This window comes from Perissodus microlepis, chromosome 22, assembly GCF_051167445.1.
Source record: "Perissodus microlepis isolate ML-2025 ecotype Zambia chromosome 22, ASM5116744v1, whole genome shotgun sequence".
Classification (NCBI taxonomy): domain Eukaryota; kingdom Metazoa; phylum Chordata; class Actinopteri; order Cichliformes; family Cichlidae; genus Perissodus; species Perissodus microlepis.
This window is the reverse complement of record NC_140481.1, coordinates 2982072-3001841: the sequence shown is the minus strand read 5'-3', so window position 1 is coordinate 3001841 and position 19770 is coordinate 2982072. Positions and strand designations below refer to the sequence as shown.

The following is a 19770-nucleotide window of genomic DNA, read 5'->3' as shown; positions in this document are numbered from 1 at the left end:
GGGTTCAGTACAGCAACAGTCATCACCCATTTTGAGTTCTGAGCTTAGCAGATTGTTAATGTAACAGATGGGAAGATTAGACTTTGTTAGGAAATGATACAACATCTTTATTAGAGCCATAAAAATGAACAATATTTAGGAAAAGACTTTTCAAATGAGATAAACAGTCTTTTGGAATCAGAAATTGTGTGACTGCAAGAAATCACAAGTATTTGAAATGCCCAACTTCTTTCTACAATTAAGTTCAATATTTTAACAGTCTGGAAAAATGAACACCATATCTGTCCTTCCAGATGACGATAAGAACTGGCTGCAAGGGCTGCCATGTCCTCTTCTTTATCAACCTCTATTGCAAACCACTTAAGCTTCCCTTCTGTGTCCTTTTTTGGAGATTAAACATGTCCCAGAGAAGGAAAATATCAACCAGGAATATGAACAAGATAAATTTAAGACCAGCTCTTAATATCTTGTGTCTGCCTATGCCTATGGAGAATTGGTGATCAGCACTTTTCTTATCCTTCACTACTCTGTGTTTGTGTTGTTAAAGAGTGTGACTGTCCAAGATGGTAGAACAGGTCTTGCTTTTACCTCAAAGGTTTTTGGTGTTTCAAGGTTAAAGGTTAATTCAGCCCATTTGAGTGACTGTCCTGACAACAAAAGTTGCACTTTTTAAATCCAGCAGGCATGTCATTGCCAGGATAATGGATCAAATAACCTGTGTACATGTGAGTGCCCAAGACTAACAGACCAACTTAGAGAAGTAAAAAAAATGCTTTATAGCACCATTGGAGGCTTTATAACTACACGTTTATCTTAAAATGAGCTCTGCTTGCTCCCTTTAAATCTTCCTTTAAAGCACAACAAGAGGGGAAATAATTGAATGAGAGTGTATGCATGGCCACCCTTAATTGTGTATTTCTCCGAGAACTCCAATTCAAAAGAGATGACTCACTAAGTCATTGATTTTGCTTCCAAGCAGTTGCACTCACTCAGCTGAAGAAGCTGGACAGAAGTTTACTCCCTCCTTGTCCTTTGTTACAGTTCAAGATTCAATAATACAACAACGATACGAGATCAAAGAGCAGATAGATGCCTGAATAGGGTTTTTTTTTATGTTACCACATCGTATTTACATAAATAAATACAATGTTACCACATCGTATTTACATAAATAAATACATCCCTACACTGCTATTTCTCAAATAACCATTACAGTAAAAAGCAAATCAGTATTGAACATGTCCCCAGTTGTCTAACTAACTACATTTCTAAAGGTTTTTCCCTGTGTCATTTCTCATTATTACACATCATTTCTGGACTTTGTGTATTGATTTCTTTGCATGTGTGGATTGCATGGGTTGTTACCAACATTTGGTGAGAATGTCATATCATTAAAGTGCTTTGAGTGCTCCAGGAGAGTAAAAAACACTATATAAGAATCAGTCCATTTACCATGTCAGTAGCACCTTCAGTAATACATTTACTTGATTTACTATGATTCCTCCATAACAATGCGAGAAAGTGTTTAAGTCATACAGGAAACAATTATGTCAAATTGTTGCTGCTACAGGTGGTCCTACAAGCTACTGAATCACAGGGAGTACTTAGTTTATCATGCACTACTCACCTATTTTGGCACTGATTGGCTTATGTTTTGTTTTTTTTATAAACATTGACATGATGTAACATCCCATGTACCGTTGCTTATCTCAGATTGTATTGACCTCATTTTAACACCTGGTATATCCTGCCATGCAAAACTGAACTGAACAGAAGATGTACTTCCTTTTTATTATGACTGTGTATACAAAGCAAAGCAGCAGAGGAGACAAGCATTTGCTTCCTATAACAAGGGCTTTAACTCACATACCCATCAGAGTAGCATCGGTATCAAATGACCTATTAAACATGACATTGCAGCATTGCGCCCTTGCAATCTCCCCATTTCAATGTGTAGTGAAAGTGTAGACTTCAAACTACACACCTGTTTTTTTGGGTTTTTTTTAATTGTGTTGACAGGCCGACTAAAACCAGACTTTTATTATCTAAATACAGTCATCATTTTGGCACAGGAAGAATGGGTAAAAACAGGATTTTGTAATGGAAACGTTTGTGATCAGAAAGACCTTGACTCAATAGGCCTGATGACCAAAAATTATTTAAATGAAGCAGAATTATGTGGGAGCAGCAGTCTTCTTTCTTTGTAGGTTGACATTCACTGAACAGAATATGGTTAAATGGTATTAAAGTCAAGTGGTTATATATCAGTTTACTCCATTACAGCCTACAGCTGTTGGGCTTCACAACACTGAGGTGAGCACAAGACCCTTGGAAGTACATCCTTGCTATTGACAATATGCTGGTAGACTAAGCAAACCTAGCAATGGGACATACTGATGTTAATTGGGAAGAATGGTTATTTAAGTTTACTTTGAATGGTTGCTGGTCCCAGAGCTGCTGGTCTGAGTAAAACAGCTGAAATACTGGGATTTTCTTACAACCATCTCTTTGGTTTACAGAGCATGTTCCTAAAAAGAGAAAATATCCACTGATCAGAAGCTCTCTGGGTGAAAATGTCTTGCTAATGCTAGAGGTCACAGCAGACTGCCAGGAAGACTTCAAAGCCCTAGTCTCAATCTCATACTGGTTTCTTGAAAATTAACTTCTATTTAAAATATTTTTGATACAAATTTTCTTTTTCTAAAAAAAAAAAAAAGAAAAAAAATATACATTCTACATTCTGAAAGCCAAACAAGTTCTAAATTTGGTACTAGTAAGGTGTAACTTATGAAGTAGCCGATGAGCGTATATGGATAATCAAGTACCTACTCAGGCCTGCGTTGCTATACTGACTTTGCGCACATTAGGTGGTACTTGACTAGGGATGGGTACCGGTATCCGGTGCCATTATCCGGTGCCAGCAGCGCACATTTTGGTGCTTTATTTCTGTGCTTTTTTTTCCTGAGATGTCACACACTTTGGATTCTAGCCAATCATTTTACCTTTCCAAGGATAGTAGGCGGGCCCAGGTACGTACGTTCTTTTAGAGCAGAGCTACAGATTAAAAACGCCCAAGGCGAAGCGGTTAAAAGTCTGGCTGTACGTCACACCAAAAGATGCAAACTCAGCAGCCTGCAACAAGTGCTTTAAGGTGATACTGTGCAATCTGATAAAACACCTGGCGACGCATAGCGTTTTTTTAAAAGCCGAGAAATGCACCGTATTTGATAGCTTGCTGCAAGACCTCACACCGAGCACATCTACTGCGGGTGTGGTGCCTGTTATCGGAACCGGAGTTAGCAACATCCCCCAAGAACCCGAAGAGTAGAGTCCTGGCCCCTAGCCCTGCCAGTGTAGCAGAAATGATGACGGATGATGATGCAGCAGCAGCTGTTCTTCTCTGGGCGAGTAGCTTAATGTTGTTCATGTGTAATTTACGTTGAGTAGGCTAACCACGTTATTAAATTAATGCACGTAAGGTGAACTAGCAAACACCGTCATAGTTACATGCCGCTGTCCTCTTGTTTGATAGAGTGATACCATATATGCCCTACAGCTGCAGAAAAGGCTAACATTGTTATCTTTTTACAAAAAAAAACAAAAAAAAAAAACCAGCTAAACATGAGAGGTTTTTGGACAGAATTTGTGTTTGCCATTGTTTAAGCACCAGTTCCAACCAAAGGAGGTATGTTGTATCAACAGAAAAGGCTAACTTGGTTATCATTTTGCAGAAAAAAAAGAGACTTCTAAAAATAAAAACATAAGAGGTTTTTGGACAAAGTTTGTGTTCTCCATTCTTTAAGCATCGGTTCGAGCATCGGTTCGAGCACCGGCACCGTTTCAAAAGTACCGGTTTGGCACCGGTATTGGATAAAACCTAAACGATACCCATCCCTATACTTGACTGTTATGGAAAACAACTAAAACAGAGGCGAGTCTGTAGTAGTGGAAGAAGGCTAATAGAGAAAGCATTCATCTCTCTATCCACCAACTGCCTTATTCATCTCTTCTGCCCTAAAAACCGCTACAGGAAGTCTTTCATAGCTCATTAATATTATTATTTTTTACTACTACGATTATACCTGGTGACGCTAAAGAGTATTTAAAGAGTATATAGCTACCTAGCTTACCAATTAACCTAACCCCACTAACTGCATGTCTTTGGATTGTAGGAGGAAACCGGAGTACCTGGACAGAACCCATGCAAACACAAAGAGAACATGCAAATTCCAAACAAAAAGACCTTGGTCAGATGGTGAATTTGAACTTCTTGCTGTGAGGCAGCAGTGCTAACCACCGCACCACCGTCCTACATACATGCATGCACATGCACACTATACTGAAATAACTCTACCTTACCTTCATGGACGGTCACCCCACAGTTGTCACACTGAATTATTTCATCTGCATCCTCGCTGTTGTCTCCCAGACAAACGCAGCAGATGAGAATGTGTTGTGTGCTCCAGGTCTGGGACCGATCCAGCAAAGCACCCTGGGGAATCAGGGAGCAGTCAGAGTCACAAACCCAATGACTGACATTCATGGAAACGGTTGAAGTTGATTCTCTTGAATTTACTATGATGACATCAAAACCTCTCATTGGATTGCAGGCATTCTATGACTCGTGTTATACTTTGGTATTATGGAGCACCAAGCAAAGGTGCCAATGTGAAAGCCAGCTGCCTTAACTTTAGTTCAGCTGTAAATAAGCTAAAACAAACTTATGGTATTAAGCTCTTAGATATTACAGATATTAATAAATGGTATATGCATTTTAGATTATCATCTCTGATTTTGGAGCAGGCGTTAACAACACTCCTGAAAAGAGTTTCTATTCTTAATAGATAAAACACTAAACCAGCATATAAGAGAACAAGAAAACAGATTCCCATGATGCATTTAGTATTTTCTTTTTCAGTCACCTTTCTCACTCAATATGTGTTAATAGACCTCTCTTCATTAAAGCACACTTGTTATTAATCTCTGGCTCTCCTCTACAGCATGTCTTTATCCTGCCTTCCTTCTCTCAGGCTCAGGGAGGTTCTGCCGGAGGTTTCTACCTGTTAAAAGGGAGTTTTTTCCTTCCTGCTGTCACCAAAGTGCTTGCTCATAGAGGGTCATATGATTGTTGGGTTTTTCTCTGTATTATTGTAGGGTCTACCTTACAATATAAAGCGCCTTGAGGTGACTGTTGTTGTGATTTAGGGCTGTATAAATAAAATTGAATTGAATGTAAAAAGAATTTTAATAAATGAACAATAAAAATTACAAGTTGTTATTAACAAGAGTTCAACCTCCATCCATCTTCTTCCGCTTTATCCGGGGCCGGGTTGCAGGGGCAGCAGCCTAAGCAGAGAAGCCCAGACCTCCCTCTCCCCAGCCACCTCCTCCAGCTTATCTGGGGGAACACCAAGGCTTTCCCAGGCCAGCCGAGAGATATAATCTCTCCAGCATGTCCTGGGTCTGCCCCAGGGCCTCCTCCCAGTGTGACATGCCCAGAACACCTCACCCAGTAGGCGCCCAGGAGGAATCCTTGTCAGATGCCCTAACCACCTCAGCTGGCTCCTTTCGATGTGGAGGAGCAGCGGCTCTACTCTGAGATTTGGTGTGTTCATGGTTATGAGCTTTTGTACATGTTTGTCTGCATGTGACTGCAATGAAAAGAGGCCAGCATACAGTATCAGCATCCAAGTTTGCCCTGTACTTTGATGCAAAGCTTTTGTGTTGCTAAAAACAAGATGTTGCAATAGTTTTAAATTGTGTTGATAGGCCAATATTTTTAATGATTTGTTCGCTTTTTCCTCATGTCAGAGTTTGGTGATCGGGTGTTTTGTTCAACGCCTCCCACTCTTTGTGGGTTTTTTTTTTACCCAGTAAAGGTTTTAATAGTAATTACAAGAATGTTATGGATGCTAGAACCATGTTTTCCTTCACTCAACCTGAGCTCAGCGTTTCATAATGACTCTGCCTCTTTGCTCTTTGTGGTGTGTGTGTGTAGGTGGGCTCCATCTCCACATTAATCCTCTGAGGTCCGGGTGTAGTTGGCCATTTTTGACTACTTTTGACTTTATCTTTTTATTTCACCTTTAAACACGGGTATTATGCTTTTCAGCACAACCATGTCTGAATTTACAGTTATTTTCTTTATTTTGACAAACTGTATGAACACAATTGACCTAAACTCACATAAAAACAAAACCAATTGTAAAATCTGAGTAGTTAGATTTTAGACTAATAAAAACCACAACACAAATTATTTTCCTAACTTGATATATAAATTGTAAATTTTTAAAACTTAAGCACAAATTTTGCAAACAATAAAGTTATACATAATATTTACCTAGAAATGCTGCCATGCTTTAGGTGTTTTTGGGTTGTTGTTTGGTTTTTTCCCACAACCATTTAAAACTATTTACAAAACAGGTGCCACAAAATGATGCCACACAAATTATTTTTGCCACTCAAAAAATAGTTTCTGTCCACACCAAGACAGGGTAGCACATCGCGGGCCTGACAACAGATGGTGTCACTCCTCCTGTTTTAGACCCGGAGACAGCGTTGACATTGCATCATTACATCTACCTTTGGTGGCTTTTTGGCTACCATCTGTGACATTCAGTAGCGGAGTCATTGTTTTGACACACAAAACAAAGCCAATAACTACACTACTACACAACACTACACACATGTCGCAAAACTTCCCCCTCTTCCTAAGCAATCAAATGCCACATGTTACAATATAATTTTTTGATTGGTTGACATGACGCATTGTTCCACCAACAGAGAAGGGAGTGTTCATCCTGTAATTAAGGGTGGCCACTCAACAATGGTGTTCATCAAAAACATTTTATTAGTTATTATTATTAACAATGTTTATTTAGTTTGAACTGCTTTTTGAAACGTGTCTGATCTTGTACTCACCTCGCTGCCCTTTCCCTGGGACATGCTATCATTGGTCAGTTCTTCATCAAAAGCACTGCTGCTCTTTGTCTTCTTTTTGGACTTCTTCGCTTCTTTGTCACTATCACTGCTACTATTAATGTTGTCCTCACCATCTTCCTTGTCATCATCATCATCATCGCCGTCGCCATCATCGTCATCATCATCATCGTCGTCGTCATCATCGTCATCGTTGTCATCGTCATCACTAGCACTTTCACCACCCTCTTCATCTGTGCCTCCTTTCTGAGAGTTTGCTTTGCCTTTCTTCTTTCCTGCTGTGGGTCTCCAGTCATTATCGTCTTCACTATCGTAGTCGTCCATCTCGTTCAGGTCTTCCATGGTGGTAAAGTCCAGAAGTGGGCGGTTCCTGCGGAAATTCCATTTCTTGGGCTCAGCTTGAGACTCTTCAGCATTTACATTGTTGGATGCAGACACTAAGGAAGATCCAGTTTCAGCAGCTTCAGCAGGCTCAGAAATTTTCTTGGTCTTGCGTCTGCCTTTGGGTGCGATGACAGTGGGAGTGTCTTTGGTGGAACTGTCTGACGATTGCTGCCGTTTGCTCTTCTCCTCATCCTCAGTCAAGTTCTCCTCAGCAGCCAGGTCTTTGGTCTCCTCCTCATCTATGCCATCATCTGCTGAAGCAGCATTATCTGAATCACTTTCTGAACCGCCTGCACTCACTTTGGACCCTTCTTCATCACTGCCATTGCCTGTGCCCTCTGACCCTGTCACAACAGAGAAGAAAGTGTCTGTGAGATCACTGAAATGTCTGGCTGTTTCTCCAGCAGAACCCACAATGTGGAGGAGGGTCTGTTTACAGTCAAACTTGCATTACTGAACTTAATAGCAAAAAGTAAAGAAATTTGGGGCCCACAACTTCATTTTCTTTACAAAACAGGCACCATGTAAATAAACAGGCTTTCAAATGGAATAACATTTACTGTCAAGAAGCATTCTCACAGCACAGAAATAATCAAACAAACACAAATTTCTCAACTTCATATGTATACACCTCCTCAGTGTTTGTTTTGACTTCTGTGGTTAGGGCCTCCTTTGATGTATTTTTCTTTTAAAATGCCCAACAGGTCACGGCAGATGCCCGCCCTCCCCGAGCCTGGTTCTACTGGAGGCTTCTTCCTGTTAAAAGGGAGTTTTTCCTTCCCACTGTCACCAAAGCGCTTGCTCATAGGGGGTCATATGATTTCACAGGACTCTGTTAAATTCTAAAAAAAAAAAAAAAAAAAAAAAAAAAAAAAAAACTAAGCACACCCTTACTGTTTCCACAGGAATTAAGAGGTTAAGTAGCAGCCAGGTGCTACTAATGAAATTAATTAACTGATCATCAGCAAGGGTGGCTACCTCTGGAGCATTTAGGTATCTGTTAACACAATGCAACAATCTTCTCACAAACGGACATGCCAAATTCACCTCAAGATCAGAGAAACTGCAAAACACCCAAAACCTATATCTCAGACTCCACAGGCACCAGTTAGGGTGTGAAATTTTAAAGTTCATGACAGTACAGCTAGAAAAAGACTAAAATCAGTGTGAGTTGTCTGGAAGGGTTGTCAGAAGAAAACGTCTTCTCTTTCAAAAGAACATGTTTTAATTCTACAAGCTCTCACATATTGCAACATAATTACCTTCACAGTCTCTGCCCACATTGAAGTTTTATGTGGCAGTGGGCTGAGACTGTGCAAATCAAGAAAGAAGTCCCTGCTTCAAAATCAGCATCTAAAGCTTGACTAAAATGTGCAGCTGCTCACATGGGCATCATCCTCTAGTATAGAAAGATTTGGAGGAATTGACTTCTTCCAAATTCCTCAACTTCATCTAAAATCAAAAGCTTAACGGTTAAAACTGAGATGCAACGGCTTTATCCAGCAGGAAAGTTATTCCAAACACACATCCAAACTAGTTTTGAAATCGATGTAGCAGGGTACAATAAAGTCTGTGAATGGTCCTCTCAAAGCCCCGAAAATAACCCTATAGAAAATTTCAGAAAATCATCAGAAGAAAGCCTAATGTGATATTTTTCAGATTCTTGAAATTTAGGATTATTATGAACCACAGATGACGAAATTCATAAAAAAAAAATTACACCGGAAAGTTTTATTCCAAAATTAGTGACTTGTGCATAAGAAAATTAAAATTCATCATTTCAACATTTCATATGTTGTTTTATGTAAATGAAATATCGGGGTTAAATTATTTTCTTTTATTTTCTAATACTGTAAAGTCATAGCATTTTTATTAAATTTTGCGCAGCATTTAAACTTTTTTAAAAAAAATAAATTAATTAATTAAATTAAATTAAATAAAACAGTTTTCATTTAAGTTAGCCAGCCAAAAGCTTATTAGTCTCAAGCCATTTGGACTGTTCATTTCTGAACAATAAAAAACTATGCATGTATTTAATACTGTTAGACATCACAGAGGCCATACTTACCTGAAGCATCTCCTACTTGAAAGTCACTGTCATCTGAACTGTCATAATCCAAGGCATCAAGCAGAGAGGCAGCAAGTGGTTTTACCTGCCGTCGCTTTAAACTGCGGTCCACTACATGGGGGAGTCCCAGAAACCAACAGACAAGAATGCAACATTTGAGTAAGATGTCATGAGCAGAAAAACACAGCTGAGAAGAAAAAAAAAAACTATAAAAAGCAGATAAGCTTTGCATGTTTAACCATGCAAAATTGTTTTTACTTTATTGCATAATGATCATTATAAATCATAAAAGTGATAATATTTTATTTGATAGTATTTCAAATAAAATTGGGCTATGAAAAGGAGATGCTAGCAGGTGGTTATGTGCCCATATGTAAAGTGCAGCGTTCTGTACTGCTGACCATAATATATTATTACAGCGATTACAGCATGCTATAGGTATTAAAGGTACGCTGCAGTGGTTTGAAACATATCTGTCTAACAGATGGAGAGTCCTCTTCACACACTAAGGTTAATTATGGAGTTCCACAAGGTTCTGTGCTAGCACCAATTATTTTTACATTATACATCCTTTCCTTAGGTTGTATCATTAGAAGGCATAGAATACATTGTTGCTGTTATACAGGTGATACTCAACTTTATCTATCCAAAACAGATAACACACACTATTTAGTTAAACTAAACTGCAGGAATGTCTCAAAGGTAGGTAGATGACCTCCAATTTTCTGCTTCTAAATTCAGATAAAACTGAGGTTATTGTGCTCGGCCATAAAAAGTCTTACAAATATGGAATCTAGCCTCTGGATGCCACTACGTTAAGCTCCAGTAACACTGTGAGGAGTGTCTGAGTTGGGGTAAACTTAAGTGTCCATAAAGGGCTGAAAAATGTCTATAAGAGAGCCACTGACAATTTGTCAGCAAGATAGTTCCAGACTTTGAAGGCCTATACTGTTTTCTGCAGCCAAGTCTATGCTTTTCATACATAATCTTTTTTTTGCCTCCCACATTCCTGGTGAACTCCAGAACAGAAGAAGCAGTTTCATCCCACTTGCCAATCAATCAGCATTGGCCTACATGCTGCTGAGTTTTGGTGTACTCCACAAAAGTATGTTTGAAAGGGTAGGGGTTTTATGGTTGAAAACTCCTAGGTATAGGAAAATACATACCCTTATATATACCTATAAAATACCAACGGTACCGCAGTGCCGTAGGTAGGTTGTGTATGATAACACAAAGTTGCTTCAATGTAGAGATTGTTCTGTAATGATGGTCTAGTTCACCTGTACGGTCTGCACCTCAGATTGACGGCGAGTTACACTTAAAGACATTTAAAGCAAACTCAATTTGTGCTTTATGCAAATCAATCTATGCTGCTACAAAAAATATTCAGCACCCAAACGTCCAATTACTTTTTAGCCCTTAACGTTCGGGCATCCTGTATCAAAAGGACAGTTCTCTCTCAAACGCGCCTTTAAATAGTGGCGTAAACCTATCTATTATTTTCCCTTCAACACCAACACGAAACACAACGTTAATCAGCTGCAGACATTAGGTTTTCTGATGCTGGGATTTGTACAGCTCTTAGCTACGCAACTTGCCTATTAGCACACTGTTAGCAAACAAATAGCACCGCTGCGCCTAAACGGCTATCAAAAGCGGTCCCTGTTTTGTTTTCACTAACGATACATGTCTGTTTTTCTTTTTAGCTGAAGAATCTACGATAGTCGTCTAAAACAGCCTAAGAGGTACACTTACCAGACATTTTGGTCCGTCAAGCACCATAGCTAATCGTGCTGAGCATTATTAGCTGTACTTAAATTATGACCTTCTAATTGAATCACTGATGCTCGGGATGCTTTTAGTATACATATAGGGACACAATTAAAAGCATTCAAAAGTAAGATCCAAGTTAATGTGTTAACATCAGACCAAGTTAATGCAAAACTGCACGTAAAACACAACAGCATTAGCATTTAGCATACCAGCAACATCACTACTAGTCACAAAGTAGAGCCGGGCTAGCTAACTAGCAACAGTTTGAGGGAACAAATAATTGTTAATTGTACCAGATACAATTAACAAATACAATTTGACTATATATCTATATATAAAAATGACAACGTGGAAGGACTCACTCTGTACTTCACGTTCACTACGACAGGTCTCCTATTAGAAGCATGGTATATGGACAATGGAGAACACCGTGGTGACGTACTGACGGCTGCATATTGTTGCTATGAGGACAGTTACGTAGTACAATATGACAGTCACGTGAGAGTTAGTGACTCAAAATAATAATATCTGAGTTTATAAACTTTATTTAATTAATGATGACATTAATTGTGTATAGAGTGCATGTAGGCCTACTATAAAACCAATGCTAAGTTTTGGAACCATAGAAATTATTAAAACAAGCCCCCACTTACTGTATACAAGTTTTTATCATAGACTATCCAATTTAGGGGATTTTTATTTATTTATGTTTTGTTTTGTTTGTTTTTTTAAGAATAATTACTATTACTAATTACTAATTACCAATAGAATAACATAACTTTTTTCATTCCGAAAGTTGGGAAATCCCTGTTACAACAGCTAAAACCAGTAAATAGCTTAAAATTTGTATGTAACACAACAAAATTTCCATAAGCTAAAAACTTCATAACACAAAATAACTCAGTTAAATAGAAAGAAAATAAAGGTTAGTGTGTAAAAAGCTGACTATAAAAATAAATAAATGGGATAAAATGTTTATGCACATCAGAACTTTTCTAAAAATGTACCTATTTGAGCTGGAATTGATGTCAACAGCACTGAACATTCATGGGGATGGTAAAAGTTTAAATTTCCATTTAAAATATCTATATATGAACATTCTCACATTATGGTGGAATAACAATACTTATCAGGTTTGAACAATCAGATTGGGTGCACTGTATCAATATGAAAAAGGTGGACAAATAAATTATCCACATATATTTTTCAAAGATTCAAAATTACACTTAATTTATCATTAAAAAAAGTTATAGGATTCAAAATGTATTGTTAATTAATTGTTTTTTAATTGTATCATTGCTCATGTCTGAGGTTTGGATTTTTTTTGTGCATATTTTTGATAAAAAAAATAATAATTTCATAGAGAATCTAATGCTGACAATTAACTTATTTAATTTAAAACAGATTGGGGGGGGGGGGGGATTAAAAATTATGTTTTCTAATGAAAAAATGTGAATGTTACTCCAAAGGAATGGAGTTGTATAAATGTATACTTTGACTTATTTTCAAAATTAACTTTGTTTCTGTTGTCCTCTTTTGACTTTGTCAGTTTTGCAAATAAGAGATGATTAAAATAAATGAACCTAGATTGATCCTGATGCATGCCAAGGGGAAGACGGATGGGACAGGAAAGCAAAAGGGATGATTACAGCTGTCCTTTCTTGATGAAAAATGGCCCTGAATTGTGCAGAAAGAGGCCGTTTTTATCAGCTTGTATCAAAATACTGAGGATATCACAGTGGTGATCACTGTCATCATCACTATCAGCATTTTCATCCTTTTCTCTCCTGCCCTACTTTGATCAACATGGAGCCTGTTTGCAGCAGATAGTGTTGGAGGGAATGTGTTGAGTACTTTGTCTGACATTGAAATCAGTGGGATAATGACAGTCAGGCCAGGTGGAAGTATAACAGCCACTTCATTGCACCAGTTTTTCAAGCAGAAAAAGGGTTTATGCCTGTAGTGCTTATGTACTATTATAGTTAAAACCTCAAACCAATCCCCAAACACAAAAGGAAATCAGAATAGAAGTTTTCAGAAGTTGAGACTAAGAGAGAGTGAGGTGAGGATGGTCTCACTCCAGTGCATCACGTATGGAAGTTTAGGCATTTTAATGCACTGTGTATAACTTTTGTGCCATTTTTCAAAATGCAATCCAACATGACATTGTCATATGCGCTGGATTCCTCAGCTGGTACTATGGCAACAAAAAATGAAGAAGGATTGGAAGGAGTTTGTAACAAAATATTTTTATTAAATATCATCTAAGAGTAAAAGACACCCCCCTCCCCACCCCAAAAAATAAATAAATAAAAATAAACAAACAAAGAAAAAACAATAAAAACAAAAGAACTCACTGTGTTTGTCAGATATTTGTTTTGTAACCTGCCAAGACGCTAATCTACGGCACAAGCAATGTAATTATCTAATTTTAATACCAATCTGTTCAGAATTCATGCTAATGGACTACCCATTTAATTCATACGTGACCCTGACTGGTCCTCTAGTTGGGCAAACAGGTTGATTTATGGCAAAGCAGGACTGTGTGTAACTGGTTGATCCCCTGATGTACTCTTATCAGCCACTTTATTAGTTATACCCACTCAACTGCCCATTGACGCTAATATTTAGTGACTCAGTCACATGGCAGTAAGTCATTTAAGCGTGTAGCTATGGTCAAAAAACCTTGTTGAAGTTCAAACTGAGCATTACAAAAGAGTAATTTAAAAAGAGAAAATATCCACAGAGTGGCAGTTTTTTCGGGGGGAAATGCATTGGTCATGCCAGAAGTCAGATGAGAATAGCCAGATAGAAAGTGCATTCTCTGAACGCACAACACATTAAATCTTGAAGCAGATGGACTATAGCAGCAGAGGAGCATAATGGGTGCCACTCCTTTCAGGTAAAAACAGGAAACGGAGACTACAATTTGCAGGAGCTCATCAAACTGGTAAAATGAGTCTCAATTCTTACTGCTACATTCTGGTGGTAGGGTCAGAATTTTGTGTAAACAATGTGAAATCTATTTTGCCTCATATCAACAGTACAGGCTGATGGTGGTGTAATGGTGTGGGGAATATTTTCTTAGCAAACAATGGGCCCATTAGTACCACTTAAGCATTGTTTAAATACCACAGCTTACCTTCATTTGATTGCTGACCATATCTATGGTCAGCAATAAAAATGGACTGGTTCTTATCTCAAAAGGCTGGGAGATCATTGATCAAAGACTACTGATCAATGGCTACGAGTCCCATTCACAGAGAGTTGGGGAATGTCTGCTCTTCTGTGATGTGCCATCTGTTTCGCCAGAGGTTGTTTGGTTTCCCCGATGTATAAATCTTGGCAGTCCTCCTGGCACTTAACAGCGTACACTATGTTACTCTGTTCATGTCAGGGGACCCGATCCTTGGGGTGGACCAATTTTTGGCGCAGTTTTGGGGCGTAAAAGCCACAGAGACTCTGTATTTAGAAAGAATGCATCTCAAAGGTTCTGATACTCCTTACACAAGGAGCCATATTAATTAACAGAAAAATAAACTTTACTGTTCTAATTCTTGCTGTATTAGCAGTAGAACAAAAATGTAATAATTCGAATTTGCCTATGCTACCTTACCACAAAAACATATAATTTAACAAGCTGAAAAAAACTTAAATTAAAATTAAATTAATAAATAAGAAAACACAAATTTTGGTGTAGAGACTGTGCTCGGCAGCAAATATGTTGTCATGGTCCACGCGAGCATCCTGTGTCTTTCTACTGTTTCCGTGTGTTCCTTGTTATCCGCCTCTGGGTGGAGTCGTCATTATTCCACCTGCTCAGCTCAACTGATGGAGATCTGAGGCAATCAGGAAGGCAGTACTTAAGACCAGAGTCAGCATCTCTTCGCTGCCAGTTTGTGTCAGTAACAGTCTGCAGTGCTGCATGCTTGGTGTTTCTGTGTTGTACTTGTTGCCTTGTTTTCCACTAACTTGTCTTGCAGGACGCTCACTCGGCCATTTCCCCTCCCTCCAGAGCCATACCTGCCAAGTAAGACGCAAACCCAATCATTTCCACGTTATCAGTCTTTGTCTCCCCTGCTCCCTTTCTAACCACAGTCTCCCTCTGTCCACAGTTCCACTGTGTCAGACTCCCTGCTAAGCTTCCTCCCTCATGTTATTGTTTACATGTGTGCTTAGGAAAAAAACTTGTGAGGAACACCTTAACGCAGTGAATCTGTGTTGGGTCCGTGTCCACGTACTAGCCTCCAGGCCCCCGTGACATCTGATAAATTCCCTCAGCCAACAATACACACAGAATAATTTATGTAATAGTTTAGAGAACTGCACCTGATTGTCTCCCCATGTGTCTTGCAGATGGGGGTGGTCTCTGGGTCAGTAGAAATCTGGTGGCATCGTGGGAGCTGGAGGGCTGCGGCTGCTGTTTTGGGGCATCTGTGGCTGTGCCTCGGTGGATGGTGGTAGGTGGCTGCTGCCTTATAGTTTTGGGATGTGGGGTCTGGGGGGATTGTGGTGGCAGATATTGGGTTGCTGGCCTCTTCTATACGGGTCTGGGTGTTGTTCCTGGGGCCCCGCTGCCCGGGACTGCCCGTGTTCTTGTTGGGTCCCTCTTTGCACTGTAGTGGTCTGTCCTCTTGGCCCCTTTGGTGGGCTGGGGCAATGGCTTGTCACAGACTCAGGCCAGTCTGTCTTATTCTTTTTGTGGTTGATTGACTCAGGTACTGATTCTGTGGCTCTGAGTGCAAATGGGCCCCAACTCTGTAAACCTGACCAACCAGAGCGTCAGGTTTACATATAAAGTCAATGGAGGAGCGCAATGAAGCGCGACTGGGGGTCCCGTGAAAATTTAGAAGCAGATTTGCATTGCGAAAACGCGTGAGCAAGTAACGCGACTGACGCGTTTGAAGTGCGAATAAAAACATGCGCATCAGTTTTTGTGGTGCATTTTGTGCATTTGCGCGTATCGCGTCTACCGCTCGAGTTGGAAAGTAAATAGGGCTTTGGAGCGTGATGTCACTGGAGGGGGCGTGGTCAGGATTTTTGGTCGAGCCGCCATGTTAGTAGGCCAAACAAAGGGCTACAGGAGCGAAAGCACACGGAAACATCAGCTATGGCTCGTACTTGCTGTGTTGTCGGTTGCAATGTTAGACCGCAGATTGGGAAGGGAATAAGCTGGAAAATGGGCTCTCTTTTTATCGTTTCCCCTCCTGGAAGCAACGTGAGGGATCTCATGTATCTGATGTTACCAAACGAAGACGTCAGGCTTGGATAGCAGCGGTGAGACGAGCTGATATCGAGTTCTCTGCCATCCCGAGTTTTTTGTTGGTGTGCTCCCGACATTTTCATTCCGGTAAGTTCTAAAGAAATTCATATTGCTCTTTATGGGCTTTTAGTTTTATTTTCAATGCGCTGAGGTCATAGAAAATTAGAACAAACATCCTAATGTGTGATGCAGCAGAACTATGTTCTGTTTATGGAGTAGCTTATCGGTGACAACTCCTCCAGAGTAGCAAGTGGAATTTGCCTTTTTTGCGGACGGCTCCTTTTGCCTTCCACTGCAGACGGTGTGTTTATGGTTTCATCTAGAGCAATTTTTGGCTGTATCTTGGTCATATGGTCAATGTACTCACAACGTGGAGGCTTAAAAATGGCCAAATCTTGTACCCAACCGTTTGTGAATTAGATGTGCACCTCCAGGGAATTATAATTCCAAAAATGATTTGCCGTGTATGCGCTGACTCCACAGACAAGGTACGAGAAGATATCAGGGTAGGACAATGGCGGTAGGTCTTCAGGGTTTCTACTCCACTGCCATTTTTTCCAAGTACCGTCTCTTGGCGTCCGGGCGCAACCAGCATCAATACAGTCCTTTGACTTTTGAGCTGATTTTAAGCATGGTTCTGGCAGTCGTCCTTCCAACACAGTGTGTTTGTTTTGATTCGTGGCCTTCTCAAATGGTGCCGCGCTCCCACAATGCATTGCAGCGTTACGTCAACTCCAAAGCCCTATAGAGAAGGGAGACTCTCTCTTCAAACGCTAGATCGACAGCTGCCATCTTGCAAACATACCGTCTGGCACTACTTCCTCCCACATTTCCATTGGACGTGCGACCAATTCGCGTTGGACGCGCGTCGAGGTGCGAATGTGCACGCAACCAGCTAGGGGTGTCTGGCGCGCTTTGGTCGCGTCTATCGCGTTTGGTGTGAACGCACCGTAAGCCTCCCCAGCCTTTACATATCCTGAGCCTTTTCCTCCCCCTACTTCCTCTGACAACACATCACTCACACACGTAAGGGGCCATTGTTGCAGTCTCTCTCACCCTCATTTCAAAGTATCTTTCATGGCAAACTCTCATACACAGACACTCAGTCTCTCTCTTCTCTTGTCTGTCTCACACTCACGGATGATCTGATATCCTCGTGTCGGTGTTGTTCCCACATCATCATAATAAATGTTGTTCCAGGTTCAACATTGCAAGTGGCCAATCACATTGTTGTGACGTCCCCCTTTTGTGCCTTTGAAAAATACCGCCTTAAAAAACTTTAATTCTTTGAATTTCAGGATACTTTTCTTTAATAAACGGTAAGCATTATGCATATTGTCCTTACAGAGGTGGTTTCTCTTCTCGCAAGTGAAGTAGATTTTTTGAAGACGTTTGTTTTTTTTCGAGGTCGCAGATGACGTCAGGAGAAGGTGATTGGTCACTTGCAATGTTGAACCTGGAACAACATTATTTATGATGACGAGGGAACAACACCAACACGAGGATATCAGATCGTCCCTCATTCACACCCACACACAGCAAATGCATTTTTGTGTACCTCCCTTTGTCTTGCATTTCCAGTTCTGTGTATCATTTGAGTCTGTTTTGTTACAGATGCAGACCCAGCTTGTCTGTTTCATCCTCAGTCTGCCCCTATTCTCTTTCTATCCCTCCACTTTCTTCTCCTTTCTCTAACCTGGGCTTAACCCCCTGTCCACTCGAGCATAGCATCCACACAGATAATAATATGAATAATGAAATAAATAAAATCAGATTATCGTGAGGAGCCTAGAGTCCATAGTGCTCCTCTTGGGAAAGCTAATGTGCTTGGCACAACAAAGCATTCAGAACATGATTTTGCTTGCTGACATGTCCAAGTATCTGCATTTCCATCAGTGTAAAAGAGACTCAACAGCAGATCAAGTAGAACAACATTTCTACATTTTCTAAATCACCAAATTAATACATGCTCATTCCAATGCAGTTTGTGCTTCATTCAGTGGTTTTAGTTCAATAAGGCGAGGTCACTTGGAAAAATTTAATATGATTTATTGTGATAGGGAAATTAATGTATTTGGCAATAAGACTCTGCTGACCCAGCATAGTAGAACAGAATCCCAAATTGCACGCTAACCAATCCGAGGCTGCAGTGACAGTGTTAGCTCTGCCCGCTGACTTTGATGGGCGAGATTGACAGATAACATTAGTTCATGAACACAGCAACAGTGCCAAGAGTCCCAATATTAATTAATTAAATCCATCATTAAATTGTTTAAAAAAATGTGCCATTAATTAATAGAAATAAATAATTTATTAAATGTTATAAATGAAAAGAATTGAAATTAAATTATTTTTTAAAATATGTTTAATTAATCAGAATCAGAATACTTTCTTAATCCCTAGGGAAATTATGTGGGTTACAGTTGCTCCAGGACAGTAACAGTAACAGACTAATTGCTCAATTATAAATATCAAGAATTTACAGAGGTGATTATAATAAATATCAAGAATATTGACAAGAACATGACAGAGGCTGAGTATATATGAATAATGGATTATTTCCCATTTTAATTGATTAATGACACAATTGTTTAATGATGTATTTAATGAATTCATTTTGGCACCTGAGGCCCTCCATAGTTTACAGGTACATTGTAGAAAGCTGAAATCTTGAGAAAGCATCCTGCTCAGTCATCGATTTTCTTGATGAGCCAGAGGACAGAAGTAATTACACAGAGTAAGAATAACACAGACTTTAGGCAATAAAAACACTACTATAAGGATATGCCATGACAAGTAAGCTTTAAAAACTCATTTGAAGAGGAGTAATTACATTGGATGTTATTTATAAATCTTGAGGTAAAATGTCCCAAAATGTCAGTGTGATCTACAGCCTCCCTCCACCTCAGGACTTTGCATTTAAATTGGAACATTCATTCATGTGGTGTAAATAAGGTGGCACCATGTTCTGCATTTCTCTTTCATGAGTCTGCCTTTACATCTTCTTTTGGATCTGGAGAAATATAGGACTGTATTACTGTCCCACTGGAAGTGTCTGATGATTTCTTAATGAATAAAATGCTCACTGGTGACCAATTACTTCTGAGGCATGTAGAACAAATTGTATTTAAGGAGATACTATTTTTATCTCTCTTTTAAATTAATCTGATAATTCACTGTGATGAACATAGAGTAAAACATTTTACTGTTTAATACTGTCTCACAGACTTCAGAAGATCTAGGGGTCTGTGCAGAAGAGGGCTCTGGACAGATGATACAATTTAGACTATTTATGTAAATTTCAGTTTGATTAATTCTAAAATGAACCAAAGTTAATTCTGAC

At 39.5% G+C, this 19770-nt stretch overlaps 1 protein-coding gene across 7 annotated transcripts in view; it reads right to left on the bottom strand.

Moving 5' to 3' along the window:
• The window catches only part of phf14 (PHD finger protein 14), a 156076-nt gene extending 144446 nt beyond the window's left edge, over nucleotides 1-11630 (bottom strand). For 2 of the 7 annotated variants that reach the window (XM_084918818.1, XM_084918816.1), the window contains exons 1-4: nucleotides 11147-11446; nucleotides 9392-9502; nucleotides 6922-7667; nucleotides 4360-4492 (exon numbers count right to left, since the gene is read on the bottom strand). In XM_084918818.1, coding sequence (XP_084774944.1) covers nucleotides 4360-4492; nucleotides 6922-7667; nucleotides 9392-9502; nucleotides 11147-11153 — 997 coding nt within the window. In that variant the 5' untranslated portion in view covers nucleotides 11154-11446. Of the gene's footprint in view, nucleotides 1-4359; nucleotides 4493-6921; nucleotides 7668-9391; nucleotides 9503-11146; nucleotides 11453-11526 lie in introns of those variants that run through there. The other 5 variants (XM_084918820.1, XM_084918823.1, XM_084918817.1 and 2 more) reach the window with 4 other exon arrangements.
• Between the last annotated feature and the right edge of the window lie 8140 nt (nucleotides 11631-19770).